General features: G+C 70.4%; 1 protein-coding gene across 1 annotated transcript; it reads left to right on the top strand.

The window, feature by feature from the left end:
- Window positions 1-10,479: 10,479 nt before the first annotated feature.
- NPTX1 (neuronal pentraxin 1) lies at window positions 10,480-19,018 on the top strand. Its single transcript, XM_084862027.1, has 5 exons — window positions 10,480-10,978; window positions 11,218-11,425; window positions 13,296-13,540; window positions 15,334-15,513; window positions 15,953-19,018. Exons 1-5 carry the CDS (start codon window positions 10,574-10,576, stop codon window positions 16,172-16,174), a joined length of 1,260 nt encoding a protein of 419 aa, XP_084718153.1. The 5' UTR covers window positions 10,480-10,573; the 3' UTR covers window positions 16,175-19,018.
- Window positions 19,019-19,280: the final 262 nt, after the last annotated feature.

Here is a 19,280-nt window from a genome sequence, read left to right on the forward strand (position 1 = left end):
ATCATCTCTCTCTCTGTGTGTCTCTCTCTGTCTCTCTCTGTCTCTCTCTCTCCCTCTCTCTCTCCCCCCTTCCTCTCTGAAACCAATAAAAGTATATTTTTAAAAAGAGCAGCCCTCACTGACCCTGCTGCCCAGTAACCTCTCCCGAAGACGTTGCGGGCTGGGAGGCGGACAGAGCCCGCGGTGAACGGAGGCTCCACACGTGGAGGGTTAATCCACCAGAGGAGACTGGCTGCTCCTGGTCCCGGTGGGCAGGGCCCCCCACGTGGCGGAGGCTCGGCAGCACGGGACCCTGCTCAGCACCCTCACCCCCACCCCGGGCTCATCGCTTTCAGCTACCAACACCCCAAAGCCCGGCAGGGGCTGGTTACAGGACAGGTGCCTCTGCCAGTCCCCGGATCGGAGGTGAGGGAGGAAGTTAACTGTGAAACACCCAGAGCATAAGCCACCCCATAACCTACCCTGTGGGGTCCGCACACCCCGTCAGAGAAATCAGGCAGGGGGCGGGGCCAGGAGGAGGTGATGGGATGGGGGGGAGCGGTGGGGAGGAGACAGGAAGTCCCATGAGGCCCAGTCAGGGTGCCCCCATACCCTGGCCCCGGCCCCGGCCCCGGCCAGTGGTGCTCAGTGGATAGAGCGTCGGTCTGCGGACCAAAGAGTCCTGGGTTCTATTTTGGGAAAGGGCACTTACCGCCCCGGCCAGGGCCTTGGTCAGGGCGCATGCAGGAGGCAACCAATAGAGGTTTCTCTCCCACAGACGGCGTCAGCTGAGCCCGAGGAACCAGACGGGACGGCAGGCGGGCCAGCTGGGGCTGGAAGCCGGGGCTCCTGCCAAATGGGCGCCCGCTCGCGGAGATGAGCCTCCATCAATTATTAAGCACCAGCTGAATATTTTACGCGTTTCCTCAATCACAGAGAAATGAGGGCGTTTCTGGTTCTCTTCCCTTCCAGGCTGCAAATCCGCAGGGACCGGCGCGGGGACGGTGACGCGGGCTTTCTGAGCCCTTTCCGGGGAGATGGCGGCGTCTGTGCCGCAGGCCCGCCCGGAGCCGGGGGCGCCTGGCACCGCACGGCGCGGCTCAGGGCCCCCGGAGGCATCGCCGCGTCCCAGCGTGCCCCTGGCTCCCGCAGCGACCAGTCCGCCGCCACGCTCCTGCGTGGACCACTGGGAGAGGCCTGGCTCTGAGCGCTCTGAGCTTCACTGCCAGTCCTCCCGCAGCCTGGCCTGGTCCCTCCCCCCAATCTACCCTAGCTTCCCGGTTCCCGGGGGAAAGGCGGGCCTTGCCTTTTCTGCCGGGAACGGGGAAGCTCGGGTAGATCGGGGGAGGGAGGGGAGGGACCATGCCACAGCCTACACGGTCCACTTGGGTGGCCTGAGGGGTCTGAGCTCCCGTTTTCATTCTGTGATCAGGTCCCTTCTGGAACCTGGTACCATGGGCCTTCTTCTATCCATTCACCCATCCGCCACCCAACCATTCACCCATCCACCCATCCACTCATCCACCCATTCACCCATCCACACATCCATCCACCCATCCACCCATCCATCCATCCATCCACCCACCCATCCGCCACCCACCCATTCACCCATCCACCCATCCACCCATTCACCATCCATTCACCCATTCACCCATCCACCCACCCATTCACCCATCCACCCATCCACTCATCCACCCATTCACCCATCCACACATCCATCCACCCATCCACCCATCCATCCATCCATCCACCCACCCATCCGCCACCCACCCATTCACCCATCCACCCATCCACTCATCCACCCATCCACCCATCCATTCACCCATTCACCCATCCACCCACCCATTCACCCATCCACCCACCCATTCACCCAACAACCCACCCATCCATCCATCCATTCACCCATCCACCCATCCACCCACCCATTCACCCATCCACCCATCCACCCACCCATCCACTCATCCACCCATTCACCCACCCATCCATCCATCCACCACTCACCCATCCATCTATCTACCACCCATCTACCCACTACCCATCCACCACCCACCCATCCATCTATCCACCACCTACCCATCAACCCATCCACCAATTGTTACCGCACTGGGGAACGCTAAGGGAGAGAAGGCTGTGGTGGACGGATGCCACAGGATGTGCCAGTTCTGTCAGGTGCTAGGAGCTCGCTCTCTGCAGGGATTCAGACCTGGAACCCTCCATGCCGCCCAGAGTGCTGGGTTCTAAGCCCCAACGCCCTCAGGCCAGCTGGGCACCGCGGCAGAGTGCGCCTCCCTCCCCGTGTCCCCCCCCTGGCAGGGGCCTCACAGGGAAGGCCTCTGGCTCAGTCCCAGGAGCCCGGATGGGGGTGGGGCTGCCGTTCCGGCTGAGGGACTAACCCTGGAAGGTCCCCCGGCCTCGCACACTCTGCCTCCACCTCCGTGTCCTGCCTGGAGAGCGAGGACACTCTGACCACCCAGGCCTGCCGGTGGGGTCCTGCGAGGTGGCTGGTGTGGGCAGACCGGCCCCTGCTGCCGCCTCCGGGAAGCTCCTGGGGGAGGGGTCCCTCGGCTGCACCTGCCCCATTGGGATCCCAGGGCCCTCATCACGCTGCCTTCCACGTGAACGGTGTTAGCCGAGTCTCGGGTAATGGGCCAGTGCCCCAAACCACGCCTCCCGCCCCGCCCAGCCCTTCCTCTCCCTCCCGGGCCCCACCCCGGGAGGGGCGGCCCTCTGCACAGCGGGGCTCATGACCAGCCTGCCTCTGGCTCGTCTGGACCCCGAGCCCCACTAACAGAGGGGCATTTTGGGACTGAGGGGCCTCCATGAACTTGGGGGTGACCAGCCCCTCAGCAGCGGTGGCTCCCGGCTGCGGTTCTGGGCACCATGTGGGCTGTTTCCGCGGACATCGCTGAGGAGGGTCTGAGGCCCGGCTCCCCTCCGGCCTGGGGTTCGATAACGCTTCACTCCCCCTCTCCAGCCCGAGGGCAGGATGTGAAATATTTATTAGGAAGAGTCTCTATTTTTAACCGGACTACCTCAGTTCCATTATTCATGCAGCCTTGGAGGCCGGCTTCCCGCCGGGGCCGGCCCGGGAGAGGCAGCAGGGTGGAGCTGAAATCAGACGGGAGTGGGGTGGGGATGGGGGGTCCGGGCACGGGGCAGGGGGCTGGGGCCAAACCTCCACCTTCAGGTGACGACTCAGCTCCGTGTCACACAGCCGCCTGCGCCTGGGCCAGCCGCTCGCGGATCCGTGCACGGGGACGGCCCTGAGCCCCTGGGATCTGCGGACGAACTTGAATGTGGCCCTCTCAGCTGTCAGAGCCCAAACACAGAGGGACAAGGGCCACGCCGGCCGCTCCCCAGATCCCAGGGACTGAGCTGCCGGCACCTGGTCCCCGGAGCCCGGAGGGGGCGCCACAGCAGTGCCCACAGCCGGCTCCTGGTCAGCGGCACCTGGTCAGCTGGCAGCTGGTCAGCCGGCACCTGGTCAGAGGCACCTGGTCAGCCGGCTCCTGGTCAGAGGCACCTGGTCAGCCGGCGGCACCTGGTCAGAGGCAGCTGGTCGGCGGCACCTGGTCAGCTGGCACCTGGCCAGCCGGCAGCTGGTCAGCGGCAGCTGGTCAGAGGCACCTGGTCAGCCGGTAGCTGGTCAGCGGCACCTGGTCAGCCGGCAGCTGGTCGGTGGCACCTGGTCAGCCGGCACCTGGTCAGCGGCAGCTGGTCGGCGGCAGCTGGTCGGCGGCAGCTGGTCAGGAACGGTGGGGAAGCCTCTCACCAGGACGGCTTGTCCGGCTCCGCAGACAGGAAGTGACTGGAGAAGACGGCCGTGGACAGACTGAGGGACCTTCTCACCCAGCGCCGGACACGGGCTCTCCCTGGATCCCCGCCGCCCACCCGCCCGCCGCCACTTCGCAGGGGAGGTCAGCCGGGGCCGCGGGCCCGGCACAGGAGGGTCCCTCAGCGTCCCGCTCAGCCTCCAGGGCGGCCCCTCGCTGCCTGGACATGGGCTGGGGGCAGAGGAGCCTGGCAGTGCCAGCACCCGCACCCCCGCCGGCTCAGGGCGGCTGCCTGACCCTGCCGGGCATCGCGGGCGGAGGGCGAGGCTGGAGGCCTGGGGTCCGAGAGCGGCAGTGACGCACTCAGGGAGGGTGTGTGTGTGTGGGGACAGCGAGAGGCCCCAGCTCACCCAGTTCCGGGGGAGGGGGTGTGGGCCGGCAGGTCGCCAGGTCACAGCGGCTCCGCCACGCCGGCCACCGCTGGCTCACCCCGGCCCGGGTCCCACTGCGGCAGCGCAGAACCTCGGGGGGGGGGGGGGGCTCCTCTGGGAGAGCGGGGGGCCTCGTGTCCCTCTCCCGCCGGAGGCAGCGCCCGCACGTCCGTCCCGGGAGCTCGTCCTCCTTCCTGGCCCGGGTTGAGCCCCGGCCGCTGCTGTGCGCCCACCCCTCGAGCCACGGTCAGCTGAGCCCCGGCCCCACCCCTGAGCCCCTCAGCTGAGCCCCGGCCCCACCCCTGAGCCCCTCAGCTGAGCACCCTGGGCACCTGAGACTCTCAGCCGGGCGCCCCGGAGCCTCTGCGGATGGGCCTCCACTTTCCCGCAGGAAGCAGGGCAGCTCGGCGGCACAGGGCCCGGGTCTGGAGGCCTGTTCTTTCTTTTTTTGATATGAATGCATTTTTATTGGTTTCAGAGAGGAAGGGAAAAGGAGAGAAACACCAACGATGAGAATCACTGACTGGCTGCCTCCTGCACACCCCGCTGGGATCGAGCCAACAACCTGGGTGTGTACCTTGATTGGGAATCGAACCTAGGACCCTTCAGTCCACGGGACGACGCTCTGTCCACTGAGCCACACCGGCCAGGGCTGGCCTGCCTTGTTAGGGAACCTGCTGCCTGCGATCGTCAGACCCAGTGCTCCCCGGGCACCCGGCGGCCTCGGGGCGGGGGAGGCTGGGCTAGGCGGCCATCTGCGCCCGCGGGCATTCGGGGCCGAGGACTCACCGTGCCCTCCCCCAGTGGACGCGACGCACCCGCTGGTGTGAGCGCGGAGGCGGCCGTGGCCGGTGGCCGTGGCCGGGGTGGCCGTGGCCCGGGTGGCGTGGCTGGAGGGCCGGTCGGGAGGGCGCAGCCGGGCAGGAGGCAAACCCTCCGCCGCGGGCACAGCCCGGGGAGTGTGAGCGCGCCGGCAGCAAATCAGCGTCGAGCGTCCTGTCCTCCACAGCCGGGTGCTCGAGGCTTCACTGGACCGCGGGGCGACGTCGGACGGTGGCGGGTGCGGGTGCGGGTCCTGCCATGTGGCCTTGCCAGAGCCTGAGGGGACCATGGAGGAGCCGGCACTTCCTCTCCCTCCCCCTCCGATACCGTCCCTCCCCCACCAGGACCAGCGTGCTCCTGGGCCCCCTCCCTCCCCGGAGAGAGGAGCAAAGCGACCTCCGCCCCCATCCCCTGCCCCCATCCCCTGCCCCCATCCCCACCCCTCATCCCCCTCCCCCCACCCCACCCCCACCCCTCACCTGTACCCCTCCCCCACCCCCCTCCCCCCACCCCCCCTCCCCACCCCTCCGCCCCCGCCCCCTCCCCCCACCCCACCCCACCCTTCACCTGTACCCCTCCCCCACCCCTCCCCCTCCCCCCACCTCCTCTCCCCACTCCACCCCCACCCCTCACCCCTACCCCTAACCCCTACCCCCACCCCCTCTCCCCACCCCTCCGCCCCCGCCCCCACCCCACCCCCACCCCCTCCCCCCACCCCCTCTCCCCACTCCACCCCCACCCCTCACCCCTACCCCTCCCCCCTCCCCCCACCCCTCCCCTCTTACCCCCGTCACACCGCCCAGGAGTGAGGGGCAGGCTGTGTGGGAGGCCCTTTGCTCACTGTTGGGGTCGCCACACCCATGTCTGGGGGGTGGGGTGACCCGCGCTCAGGAGTGGGGGGCGGGGGTCTCGGGGCGGGGGGGGGGTGTCTCCAGAGCAGGCCTCCCCCTCCCCCCAGGCCGGTACAGGCTGCCGCGGAGGCGGTGGCGGGGAGCGTTTCTGTGAATGGCCCTGGGCCCCTGCCCGGAGCCGCTGCGGCCGGCAGCCAATGCTGAGGGGCCGCGGCCGGCCGGGAAGGCCCCCTCCCTCCCCCCTCCCCGGGCGTGGGATCCCCCCCGCCCCCCGCAGGCAGGAGCACCGCGGGGCCTCAGCCACAATCAATGTTTAATGAGCCGCCGCCGGAGCCGCAGTGCAATACGGACGCTGCGGCCGGAGCCCCGGATGCTGTGCAACGTGGGCGATGAGTTACCCACACAGGCCCGCCGAGCCGCTCGGCCCCGCGGCTCCGAGCCCACCCCGTGCGGCAGAGCAGGGGCAGAGCAGAGGGGGGCGTGCACAGGGGGAGGGGGGGAGAGGGGAGGGGGGGGGAGAGAGAGGGGGAGGGGGTGGTGGCCGCCAGGGAGCGCTGGCCCAGGAGCAGATGCTGCAGCAGAACCAGCGCCTTCCTTCCAGCAGCCCCAGCCCCCCGCCCCCCCTCCAGGATCCCCTCACCTAAAGGGGCAGGAGCAGGGCTGGGCGCCCCAGCTGGGTCCAGGAAGAGGCTCCCCACGGGAGGAGCCCAGGCCGGGCCGTCCGCGTGCAGGCGCGGGGGGGGGGGGGGGGGGGCTGAGGACGGCCATCAGTCAGAAGGCGGGCTCCCAGCCCGCCGGCGTGGCTCAGGGGCTGAGCGTTGACCTGTGACCCAGGGGTCAGGGTTCGATTCCCGGTCAGGGCACAGGCCTGGGCTCCATCCCCAGTGAGGGGAGTGCAGGAGGCAGCCGATCAGAGCCTCTCTCATCACTGATGTTTCTCTCTCCCCCTCTCCTTCCGCTCTGACGTCAATAAAAACATATTTTTAAAAAATGTCCATCCGTCCTGCAGCCTTGGAGTGGCTCGCCGTGTGGCCCAGGCCGCTGCGCAGCAGGAAGGCCGCCAGGAGGGAGGGTTGGTGCCCCCGCCCCCCGGCCGCCTGAGGATTAGGAGTCAGAGGCGAAGGGCGGGGCTGTGAGGCCTGCGGGGGGGACGCTGGGTCCGAGGAAACCACAGGGGCAGCCACAGGGCCACGGGCCACACATGCTTGGCCCTGTCATCCACAGAGTGGATGGGCGTCCACGAGGGGCGCCCATTGGGGTGTTCTCCCCTGAGTCCTTGTTCCCAACGACCCCCCTGCTCTCTTCCCCGCACAGGACCCGCTAAGACGTCCCCCTGACCCCTCCCCTCCCCTCCCCTCCCCTCCCCCCCCCCACGCAGAGGGCTTGAGGAGGGCCCGCTCCAGGTCTGAGGGGTGTGGACACTAAACCATCCAGAGAGGAGGGAGGCCGGCCCGCTGCCCTCACGCCCCCCCCCAGCCCTCTGGCCGCCCGCGCTGCCAGCAGCACCGCAGTCACCGCCGTGACCACCGCTGACCACACCGCGTCCTCTGCGCCAGGCCTGCCGCCCACCGCCCTCGCCCACATCGGCCGGTCCACGCGGCCGAGGCTGGGCCCGGGCCCCGGGCTGGCCTTCCTTCCGGCACGCCTGGCTGCCACGGGGGGAACCGGGCGGCTCCCGGCAGCCCAGCCGCCCCCGGCCCTCAGGCCCTTCGGGGCCGCTGAGGGAGGCTGTGGTGAGGGGGGTGTGGGGCGGTGCTGGGGCTTCGTGTCCCCTCACCTCCTGCTGCGGGTGAGCATGTCCCCGCGGGACTCCGGTCTCCCCCTCCGGACCTGCCTCCTCGGCGGGCAGCGCCCAGTGGGTCCTCACGCCTCACCGCCAAGCCCACAGGTCCCGACGAGTGCATGCCCGCAGTGTCTCAGGCCCACCGCGCCATCCTCACTCCCGCCACCCCTTCGTCCCCCTCCTCCCCCCCCTCCTCCCCTGCGGCCTCTCAGCGTCCTGCTCCCCCAGGCTTGCCCTCCAAGGAGTCCCGGGGAGGGCCTCGTCCCTGTCCAACGCCTTCCTAGTATCCTCTCAGGTCCTCCCAGCTCCTCCCAGGTCCTCCCAGCTCCTCCCAGCTCCTCCCTGGTCATCCCAGCTCCTCCCAGCTCCTCCCTAGTCCTCCCAGCTCCTCCCAGCATCTCCTAGGTCCTTCCAGCATCTCCCAGTTCCTCCCAGCTCCTCCCAGGTCCCCCCAGCTCCTCCCTGGTCCTCCCAGCTCCTCCCAGCTCCTCCCAGGTCCCCCCAGCTCCTCCCAGAATCTCCCAGCTCCCCCCAGCTCCCCCCAGTCCCTCTCAGTGCTTCCCTGAGTTCTCACAGCACCCTCCTGTTACCCACCTGCAGGGAGCTCTTTGCTGCCCAGGTGGAAGCTCTAGAGCCGTGGTCGGCAAACTCAGAGCCAAACACCAACAAACAGCACAACGACTGGCGTTTCTTCGGAGAGCCAACTTTTTAAACTTAACTTCTCCTGACACCACTTCTTCAACATAGACGCGCCCAGGCTGTGGTATTCTGTGGAAGAGCCACACTCAAGGGGCCAAAGAGCCACAGGTGGCTCGCGAGCCGCAGTTTGCCGACCACGGGGCTAGATCACCTCCTGACTTGGCCTAGCCCTGGAGCCGGACGGGCTCCGGACCCACGGAGCGAGGGGCCCTCACAGCCGCAGCCTCAGGCTGCTCCCTGGCGGGCTGCACCCTGCCCGCTGGGCAAACACACTCCCCGGGCACCGCGTCCTGGCCCCCGCCGGCCTGGGTGTCCCCTCTCCCGCCGCCCGCCTGCACCCCCTGGCCGCACCCGCCAGCCCTGCCTCCCGCTGCCGCGCCCGGATCCCTCCCCGCGCTGCCTGCCGAGCTGGCTGCGTGCACTTCGAGGAACGGAAGCGGGTCTCGCTCAGCCACGTTAAAATGTGAATCACGGGCTTGGAGAGAAGGAACTTGGCTGAGAGTAAGTGCCTGTTTAACCACAGGTCCTGCCTCCGCCCCGGCCCCGGCCCAGGCCCGATCCCAGCCTCCGCCCCCCGTGCGGCTCCGGCCCCTGCACCCCACCTTCTGACCAGGAGGCGCTCCTCCCCGAAGGTTCTGTTCGCTCCGCAAACACCAGGATGGGCTTGGGCCGCGCGAGGCCCTGAGTCCCGTTAAAAGGAGTGGAGAAGGCCGGGGTGTGGGTCTGACCCTCCGCGCCCGCACAGGCCCCGCAGCGCCCCCTGGCGGAGAGGCAGTCTGGGCCCTGGACGCCGTCTCCTCCCCTCGGGGCGCCGCACTCCCTCCCGGACCCGCAGCCCGGACACGTCCCCGGCCCCTCTCGCCTCGCCCAGCGCCCAGGCGCCGCTCCTGGGTGAACCCACGGTGCCCAGGACGCAAAGTCCCTGGGGGGACCCCTGTGTTGGGGGGACCCTGTGGGGAACCCCGTCTTCTCTGGTTGCGGGTGGGAGACAGAAGCCGCCGCACCGTCGGGGGCGCACAGCCGTGGGGGCGCTGGGGGCTCCGGGCGGAGACGAGGACGAAGCGGAGGGCGCAGGCGGGAGCCCGGGGCGCGGGAGGGGAGGGAGCGGGGAGTGAGGCGCTGTGCGCCGGTGGAGCCCGCCTCCCCCTCCTGAGCCCCGGCTGCCGACGGGGCTGGGGGTGGGGGCTGGAGGGTGAGTGCGGGTCCGGAGCACCGTGCGCGGACAGTGGGCGCAGAGCCGGAGGCCCGGAGGAGGAGGAGGAGGAGGAGGCGGAGGGGGCGGGGCGGGCCGGGCTCGGAGGCAGCGGGCTCCCGCCTCCCCTGGGCCGGAGCGTCCCCCGGAGCCGCCTGCCCGGAACCGAGGAACCGAGCGGCTCCCTCCGCCAGGGCCGCCGCCGGGAAGTCCCCGCCCGCCCGGGCTCTCTCTCCGGAGACTCGGGGTCCCCAGAGCCCGGGCGGGGGGCGAGCAGGGCGTCACCCAGACGGACACCTAAGGAGCGGGGAGCGGCCCGCGCCCCTTCTGGGCGCTCCGCCTGGCACGCGGTGACCGTCTGGGTCCCTGAGGCCAGGCCCCCCAGTGCTCCCCATTGTCCCCCCCCACTGTCCCCCCTGTTCCCCCGTCCCCCCACTGTCCCCCTGTCCCCCCACTGTCCCCCTGTCCCCCATTGTCCCCCTCCACTGCCCCCCACTGTCCCCGGGCCAGCCCCGCAGGTGTTTGCGCGGCGGAGCGGGTAGAACAGAGACCCGAGTCCCGAGGGAGAGCGGAAGCCTCGCGCAGAGTCCGAGGCCGCGGCCTGGCCTCTCCCCCTCCCTCTCCCCTTTACCCCCCTTTATCCCCCCTCCTTCCTCCCCCCCTTTATCCCCCCTCCTTCCTCCCCCCCTTTATCCCTCTCTCCCCTTTATTCCCCTTTATCCCCCCTTTGCTCCCCCCCCCAGCTTTCGGGGAACCGCGGGCCGGGGGGGCGGGGGCGGGCGGGGGGACGGTGACGCCGGTGGGGACCGGGAGGAGGCGGCCCCGGAGGAGGCCCCTGCGCGCGGCGCCCCGCAGCCCGGCCCGCCGCCCGCAGTCGGAGCGGGATTCCGCCCCCGCTGACGTCGGCGCGGCCCCTCCCGGCCGCATAAAAGGCGCGGCGCGCGGCGCGGGCGGCAGAGGGGCCGGGAGGACCGCGCGGAGCGGAGCCGGAGCGGAGCCCAGCGGAGCCGAGCGGAGCCCCAGCCGAGAGCCCAGCCGCCGCCATGGCCGCCCGCGCCGCGCGCACCTGTGCGCTGCTCGCCCTGTGCGCGCTGGGCGGCCTGGCCCAGGGCCCCGCGCGCTTCATCTGCACCTCGGTGCCCGCGGACGCCGACATGTGCGGCGCGGCGGCGGGCGGCGCGGAGGAGCTGCGGGGCAGCGTGCTGCAGCTGCGGGAGACGGTGCTGCAGCAGAAGGAGACCATCCTCAGCCAGCAGGACACCATCCGCGAGCTCACGGCCAAGCTGGGCCGCTGCGAGAGCCAGGGCGCCCCGGCCCCGGGCCGGAAGCCGCCCGCCGCGGGCAAGCCGGCCCCGGGCGACCCGGCCCGCGCCGCGCAGGCCGCCGACGCGCTCGGCCAACTCGCGCAAACTTTGCAGGCGCTCAAGACCCGCCTGGAGAACCTGGAGGTCCGCGCCCGTCCCCCCGCCCGCGCCCCTCCGCCCCTCCGCCCCTCCGCCCCCTCCGCCCCCTCCGCCCCCTCCTGCCCCCGCCCCGGCCGGACACCCTCCCCGCCCCGCGGCGCCGCTGCCGGCCTCCCCAGTCTGCCAGGCCCCGCGCCGGCCCCCGCCCAGCGCCCGCCGCCCCCCAGGCTCCGGCCCGGCCGGGCCCGCTGCTCTGCCTAACTGTGCCCGCCCCCGCCCCGCAGCAGTACAGCCGGCTCAACTCCTCCAGCCAGACCAACAGCCTCCGGGACCTGCTGCAGAGCAAGATCGACGACCTGGAGCGGCAGGTGCTGTCCAGGGTGAACTCGCTGGAGGAGGGCAAGGGCGGCCCCAGGAACGACACGGAGGAGCGGGCCAAGATCGAGAGCGCCCTGACCTCGCTGCACCAGCGCATCAGCGAGCTGGAGAAAGGTAGCTGCCCGGGCCCCGCGGGAAAAGCCAGTCCCCCCAGTGCCTCCCAGCCCCCCACTGCCCCCCAGTGCCTCCCCAGCCCCCCACTGCCTCCCCAGCCCCCCACTGCCCCCCACTGCCTCCCCAGCCCTCCTCAGCCCTCCACTGTCCCCCCAGCCCCCAGCGCCTCCCCGCCCCCCCCCAGTGCCTCCCCAGTCCTGCAGGGCGTGGGGCACCCAGGGGGGTGTTCCTGGGGTGGGGGCTGGGCCCTGAGCTCTGGCTGTGCTTGTGGAAGGGAAGCAGAGAGGGGAAGGGACCACCTGGGGCCTCCTGCCCTCGTACACACACTCACACACACACACATACACACACACACACACGCACACACGCATGCACACACGCACACGCACGCACACGCACTCGCAGGATCCTTCCAGCCCGATCTGTCCAGTCTTCAGTAACTTCGCCCTGTGGCCTGGGCAGCCAGGCCCTCCTGGACAGGAAGCCTGGCTGTGGGTCCCCCCATCCCCCATCCCCGCTGCTGGGGGCCAGGCCTGGTCTTCCCGGTCCCCACAGACCCGAACAGGTCTCCTCCCAGCCCTCCTGCCCCTTCCCTTCCCTCCCCCCCACCCCCGGCCTTTCATCCTCTCTGTGGAGTGACCCCTGCAGCTCCCGTCCCTGATGGGGGGCCCCATGGCACCGCGGGCGCGGATGAGCTGGCGGCTCAGCCTTGAAGGCGCAGCAATCAAACACGGTTGTAAGGGGGGGCCTGGGCTCCGAGCCGAGCCACGTGACCGCTCCGACTGCAAAGTGTGCGATGGCTTAGACAGTGCCATCTTAAGGCCCCTTACGTAACTGAAAGCAGCTCGGGGGGGGGGGCGGGGGGCATGAAAACAACCCCCACCCTCTCCCCACCCCCCAGAGGCCCCCACGGCAGGCGACAGGGCCCGCGACCGTGTGGGCAGCACCGAGGAGCCGGGCCTGGCACCAGCTCAGGCTGCCTTCTAGAAACAACCCTGGCCTGGGGCCGGCTGAGTGCTGGGCTCCTACAGGCCGGGCCCCCTCCAGCTGGTGGGCCCGGGCCCCTGCCCGCTGCTGGGTGCTGCGTGGGCAGGAGGGGGCGGTGCGTTCCCTGGAGACGTCCCCACAGGCGGGCGCTGGTGGCCGAGGTGAGGGGCAGCGGCGCCTGTTTGCCGGAGACATAGGAGTCGCCCCAGGGTGGGTGAGGGTGAGGCCTCCGAGCCCTGACCTCGGCCAGGCCACAGGCCCTGCTCCCTGCGGGCTCGGCGGGGCTCCGGGCAGCTGCTGGGGGCCTGGAGCGCCCTCCCTCCGGGGGGTGCTGGTGGAGGGGGTTCTGGAATAGCCGGTCCTCGGGGCTAGTGGGTCAGAGCCAGGAGTGCGGGAGCAGCAGCGTGCCACCCGGAGGGCATGTGCCCGCCCGGAGGGCATGGCTGGCCTGGGCCTGGCTGCTCGGTGGGGACCGGGGGAAGGCGTTTGAGCTCAGCAGCCAGCAGCCTGCATTCCGGTCGGGCCCAGAGGGGCTGCCCTCTTTCGGGCGGAGGATACGTCCTTCCTCGGGGCCACACCTTGGAGGTGACTCCCCACCTCCCCAGGCCCCCTGCTCCCGGCTCAGGCTCCCCTCCCCCAGCCCCCTGCTCCCGGCTCAGGCTCCCCTCCCCCAGCCCCCTGCTCCCGGCTCAGGCTCCCCTCCCCCAGCCCCCTGCTCCCGGCTCAGGCTCCCCTCCCCCAGCCCCCTGCTCCCGGCTCAGGCCTGCGCCCTGGGACAGGCACCTGCCCGAGCCGGCCCGGCCTCCCTCAGTGCCTGGCGGGCGGAGGGCGGCTCCGGCAGGGACAGCCTCGGTGCCTGCGTCAGACCGTCCCGCCCCCCCAGGCCAGAAGGACAGCCGCCCGGGGGACAAGTTCCAGCTCACGTTCCCGCTGCGCACCAACTACATGTACGCCAAGGCCAAGCGCAGCCTGCCCGAGATGTACGCCTTCACCGTGTGCATGTGGCTCAAGTCCAGCGCGGCGCCCGGCGTGGGCACGCCCTTCTCCTACGCCGTGCCCGGCCAGGCCAACGAGCTGGTGCTCATCGAGTGGGGCAACAACCCCATGGAGATCCTCATCAACGACAAGGTGGGCCGGGGCCGCGGGGACCCTGTCCCGGGGGCCGGGGGGACCCTGTCCCGGGGGCCGGGGGCCCTGTCCCGGGGGCCGGGGGGCCCTGTTCCGGGGGCCGGGGGGGCCCCAGTCCCGGGGGCCGGGGGCCCTGTCCCGGGGGCCGGGGGGGCCCCAGTCCCGGGGGCCGGGGGGACCCTGTCCCGGGGGCCGGGGGGACCCCAGTCCCGGGGGCCGGGGGCCCTGTCCCGGGGGCCGGGGGGGCCCCAGTCCCGGGGGCCGGGGGGACCCCAGTCCCGGGGCCGGGGGGACCCTGTCCCGGGGCCGGGGGGCCCTGTCCCGGGGGCCGCGGGGGCCCTGTCCAGGGGGCCGGGGGACCCCAGTCCCGGGGGCTGTCGGGCAGGTCCTCAGCGGCGTGGGGTGGCTCAAGCACAGGAGGAGGGCTGGCAGGCAGGGCTGAGGGAGGGGAGGGAAAGACCAGGAGCACCCTGGCCGGTGTGGCTCAGTGGATAGAGTGTCGGCCTGCGGACTGAAGGGTCCTGGGTTCGATCTGGACAAGGGCACATGCTTTGGTTGCAGGTTCTCTGGCCCTGATTGGGGTGCATGCAGGAGGCAGTACATTGATGTCTCTCCCTCTCCCATTCTCTCTAAAAAAATCAATGGAAAAATATCCTCGGGTGAGGACTAAAAACACACACACACAGACACAGACACACATACCTACAGACTCTTACACACACAGACACACACACAGACACACAGACACACACACAGACACACACAGGCACAGACACACACACGCAGACACACACAGACACATGCTCACACAGAGACACACACACACATGCAGACAGACATAGACACACACACAGAGACATACATGCAGACACACACACAGGCACAGGCACACACACAGACACACTCATACACACAGACACACTCACACACACACACAGACACACTCACACACACACACACACATACACACACTCATATACACACACAGACACACACACACAGACACACACAGAGAGACACACTCACACACACACACACACAGACACAGACACAGACGCGCGCGCACACACACACACACACACACTCACCAGGAGAGAAGGGTGGGGCGCCCTTGCCTGACTCCATGACCGGGTGAAGCGGGAGTCCCCCAGACGGATTGGGAGGGAGATGGGCTCCTCCCCACGATCAGTCCTGACTCCGCCTCCCGCTGGGGAGCATCGGTGCTGGGGGGGCGGGTCCCCTAGAAATTCTTCCTGAGCCCAAACCCATGTGCTTAGCCCGGGCCCTGGGGGGGGGGGCAGCCTGTCCCTCGGAGCCGCCCCCCGCCTCCCCAGCCGCGGTCAGCTGCCGGCCGGCCACGCCCCAGCCCCTATGCATTGTGGGTGGCGATGGTCTGAAACCCAGGCTGGAGGTTGGATGCCAAGCCCTCGGTCCTTGCCCAGGGGGCCCTGCTCTCGGGCCCCTCTCCCCGCGGGTCTGCGGTGCATCCACCCCGGGGGGAGTGACCCCCAGGGTGAGCTTCGCAGGGGGCTGCCCCCCCACCCCCTGCCCCCCACCCCCCGCCCTGGCGTCTCCGGTCCTCTGCCAGGCTGGGCGGGTGCAGACCAGCGGGCTGGCGGGTGGAGTGATGGGGGCTCTCCGTCAGGGCCTGGTGTGTAGGCTAGGGGGTGAGGAGGACGGATGGGTCACAGTCCCTCTGCCAGGCCTCGGCCCCACGCACGTGCCGGGACTCGCCGTGAGGCGCGCCGAGCAGTCACTGGCCTGAGCCGTGACCGGCGCCCTCCCCGTCCCAGGTGGCCAAGCTGCCCTTCGCCATCAACGACGGGAAGTGGCACCACATCTGTGTCACCTGGACCACCCGGGACGGCGTCTGGGAGGCCTACCAGGACGGCACCCAGGGCGGCAGCGGCGAGAACCTGGCGCCCTATCACCCCATCAAGCCGCAGGGCGTGCTGGTGCTGGGCCAGGAGCAGGTGCGCAGACCGGGGGGCGGGGGGCGAGTCGGCCACAGTTTGGGGCTGACGGGGAGATGCGGGCGGCGTGGGCGTGGCGGCCGCACACCCGGCGGGGGAGGCCCCTCCTGCCTTCGCTTCTGGGGAGCGTGTCCTCCGGGCGCCTGGGCAGTGGGGCCCAGGCCTCCGGGTCCCGTGGGCGATGGGCCGGCAAAGTGGCCTCCCGGTCCCTGGACGGGAAGGGGGGACGTGGGGGTTCAGGGGAGACCAGGCTCCCCGCCGCTCCCCCCTGCTGAGTTATGGCGGCGGGAGAGGAGGGTCCTCGGCCAGCAGCACCCCTTTTCCTGGCTCCCTGTGGGGGGCAGTGTGCAGTCCCAGAGACCGGACGGGGGGCTGTGAGAGCCCCGGAGGGGGAGCCCCTCCCCAGCCTCCACCCCATGGCCCCCCCTTTCCCCCGAAGGACACGCTGGGCGGCGGGTTCGATGCCACCCAGGCGTTCGTGGGCGAGCTGGCCCACTTCAACATCTGGGACCGCAAGCTGACGCCGGGCGAGGTGTACAACCTGGCCACCTGCAGCCCCAAGGCCCTGGCCGGCAACGTCATCGCCTGGGCAGAGGCGCAGATCGACATCTACGGCGGCGCCACCAAGTGGACCTTCGAGGCCTGTCGCCAGCTCAACTGAGCCCGCCGGCCCCCTGCTGTGTCTCCCCCAGGAATGCCCCGGCCATCGCCCTCGCGTGCACACACGCATGCACACACGTGCACACGCACGCACACCCCACACGCCGCCTCGCTGGGTCCTCGTGCACGTGCCGCAGCGACTCTCAGCCCCGCAGGCATAGGTGAGGCTGCGTGTGCGTGTGCGTGTGCGTGTGCGTGTGCGTGCGTGTGTGCCTGCGTGCCTGCGTGTGAGCGCGTGTCTGCTCGTCTGTGAGCGCGTGTCTCCGGGGAGCCTCCTCTCAGACGAGGTGTTTCATTTCGGCTCCGTGGCGCCGCCGCACGCGCTTGTCTCGTTGGGAGCTCGTCCGGGGCTGCCTCCCGGCGGCGTGCTCAGCGCGGTGAAGGCGGGGCCCTGGAGCCCAGCTGCTGGGGGCAGAGGAGGGGGCGGGGGAGGCGCAGCCCCTCCTACGTCCCCGGGGCACCCTGGGGGCGGGCTCTCGGCCTTCCCGCTCCTCACACCCCGGGAGCCTGGCTCCAGCCGCCAGCGCCCTGCCCCGCGGCCCCTGAGAGGGTGCTGCCCCCCCCCCCACTCTGCCCCCGCCGCCTCTGCTCACAGACGGGCAGAGCCCGGGGGCGGCTGGGGAGGGAAGTCCCACCTGGTTAGGAGCCAGCCATGCAGGGCCTGGCGGCCGCCAGCCCTGGGCACCCACAGCCATATCCCCCCTTCCCGCTGGGGCCCCGGGAGCGGCTCTGGGGGGGAGGCAGACATGGCCGGCCCCGAACCCATCCCCTGTGCAGGGCCCAGCCCGGGCCCGTCCCAGCTGTGACGCTGAGACCCACCCTGTTCAGAAGCTGTGACGTGTTTGCTCCCCGTGAAAAGCCATCCTGCACATTCCTTCTGGTCCTTCCGAGGCGGGGAGGCGTGTGCGCGTGCGTGTGTGCGCGTGTGCGTATGTGTGCGTGTGTGCACGTGTGCGTATGTGTGCGTGTGTGCACGTGTGCGTATGTGTGCGTGTGTGCACGTGGGCCCCTGCTTTTTGTGCAGCATCTGGGGGTCGTACACCCCGAGGGCACCTGGACTCAACACAGCAAATGGCTGGCATGTTTCTGGGCCCCTGCCCCCGCAGCGGCAGGGGTCCCCCGTCCCGTCCCCCGGGGCGCCTGCCCCCCGAACGCAGGCCCATACTGTGTGGAACCCAGTGCACCCGTGTCTTGTTGGTGTCCGTGTCCGTGTCCCTGGGCGTCTGCACGGTGCCCACTGCCAGCCCACAATGCATCGCGCTCGTGCGGGGGGCGCGCCAGGCTGCCGTGGCCAGCAATGGCTTCTGACCACGTGCTTCGTCCGGCCGTAGGCCTCGGCGCCGGGTCTGCGGGGCCTCCTGCTTGCATGTCCCTCGGGGTGGCGTCCCCGGCTCCTCCGTCCCACGTGGTCCCCTGCCTGCATGGACTTCTCCGGTCCTGTGTTCTGTGCCGAGTGCCACCCATTGTCCGTGACCATCCATGTAGCTACGAAAACGCTGGGAAAGCAAGCGAGGGCACGGGGCCCCCCCCGCTCCCCCACACCGAGCCGTGTAGAGAGAACAGGCCAGAGCACCGGGAGAGAGCCTGAGCTTGGAAGCCCCCAGACCAGACCGCCCCAGCCCCAGCAGCACGAGGCCCGGCCCAGTGCGGTGCTCTGGGCAGCGCCCCGCCCGCCCCGAGGCCCGGGACCCAGACCCCAGACCACCTGCCCAGCGGGCGCTGGGAGCTGTCCGTTCAGGACCACAAGCCATCCTCTGCCCTAACCCGATGGGCGGAGCATCCAGTGGACACGTCTGTGTCCACCCCGCCCCCCGGCGCCCCCGGGTGCCAGGGCCCCAAACCGACATGAAGCTCCCGCCCCGCCCCCCCCCAGCCCTGCCACGGCCCTCGACGCCCTCACTGTGTTAACACGTGGCGCGCGGCCCGAGGGGCCCGGCGGCCACAGGTCTGACCGCTCGCCCATCGGACCGCCGCCCCCGCTGACACCCACGCCTTCTCAGGTAAGCCATTTTCTACCCGAGATCACACACTGTGGGCGCCCCGCCCGGCCGTGCCCGCCCGGCGGCCTCAGATCCCACTGGAATCGTAAGCCTTCTTGCTTTTGATAACGCGGTGTTCTTTCTCTTACTGTAGAAGACAAAGTTTATTACCAAAACAAGAGTATTTTTATGAAAGAAAAGGACAAACTACAGATCCACTCAAACTATCTTCCCGCCACCACCCAGGCCCGGCCGGGGGCTCGCTCCGTGTCCCCTTCCCGACGGCAGAGGCCCTGCCACCGGCCCGGGGCCACGCGTCTCCTGGCAGCGGGGGGAGAGGAGAGGAGAGGCTGGCGCGAGGGCCGCGGCCCCGGCGAGCTCGGGGGACGGGGTGGGAGGGGGCCGAGCGCCAGGCCTGGGTCTGAGCTGAGGAGTGGGGCTGTGCGGTGTCCGCGGGAAGGGGATGGAATCCCGTGTGACCTCGCGGCAGCCGGGCCGTGGCTCCAGGCGGGGCGTGCCGTGTCCTCTCTCCCCCCTTCGTCGCGTGTCCGTGTGCGTGGCTGTCCGTGGCCCGAGTGCCGCCGGGAAGCGGGCGGCGGCGAGGAGGGGCCCAGGACTCGCCCACTGTTGTCCGATTTGCCAAAACCAAGCCCAGCAGGGCGCCCGCGGGTGCTGCCGCGTACGTGCCCGCAGGGAGGGATCGGTGTGCCCCGTGTTCATCATCGCCAACCAAAGCCGGATCGCCGCCCCGGGAGCGCTGTCCCCGCCGGTCCCCGCTTTCTCCCGTTTTCTGCTGAGACACGAGTTGTGAGTTTATTTTTACACAGTAAAGCGTGAAGGAAGCCGTGTGTCCCGGACTGTCTTCCCGCCGCCCGCCCGGCCCGGGGCCGCCCGGGCCCTCGCTCACCCTGCCTGGGGCTGCCCTGCCCCCCGGGCACTGGGACATGGGGACGGAGAGGCACAGGGACGGGCCACCCACCCCCGGCTCGCACACTCAGTCCCCTCCCCGTGTGCGAGCACATGCACGCACACTCACACGTGGACGTGCACACTGGGTTCCGGGAGGAGCTGAGACCCTCCTGCACACCCTCTCGGGGCCCGGACACCGCCCTGTGCTCCCACAGGCCC

This window comes from Pipistrellus hanaki, assembly GCF_964339955.1.
Source record: "Pipistrellus hanaki genome assembly, chromosome: 16".
Lineage (NCBI taxonomy): Eukaryota > Metazoa > Chordata > Mammalia > Chiroptera > Vespertilionidae > Pipistrellus > Pipistrellus hanaki.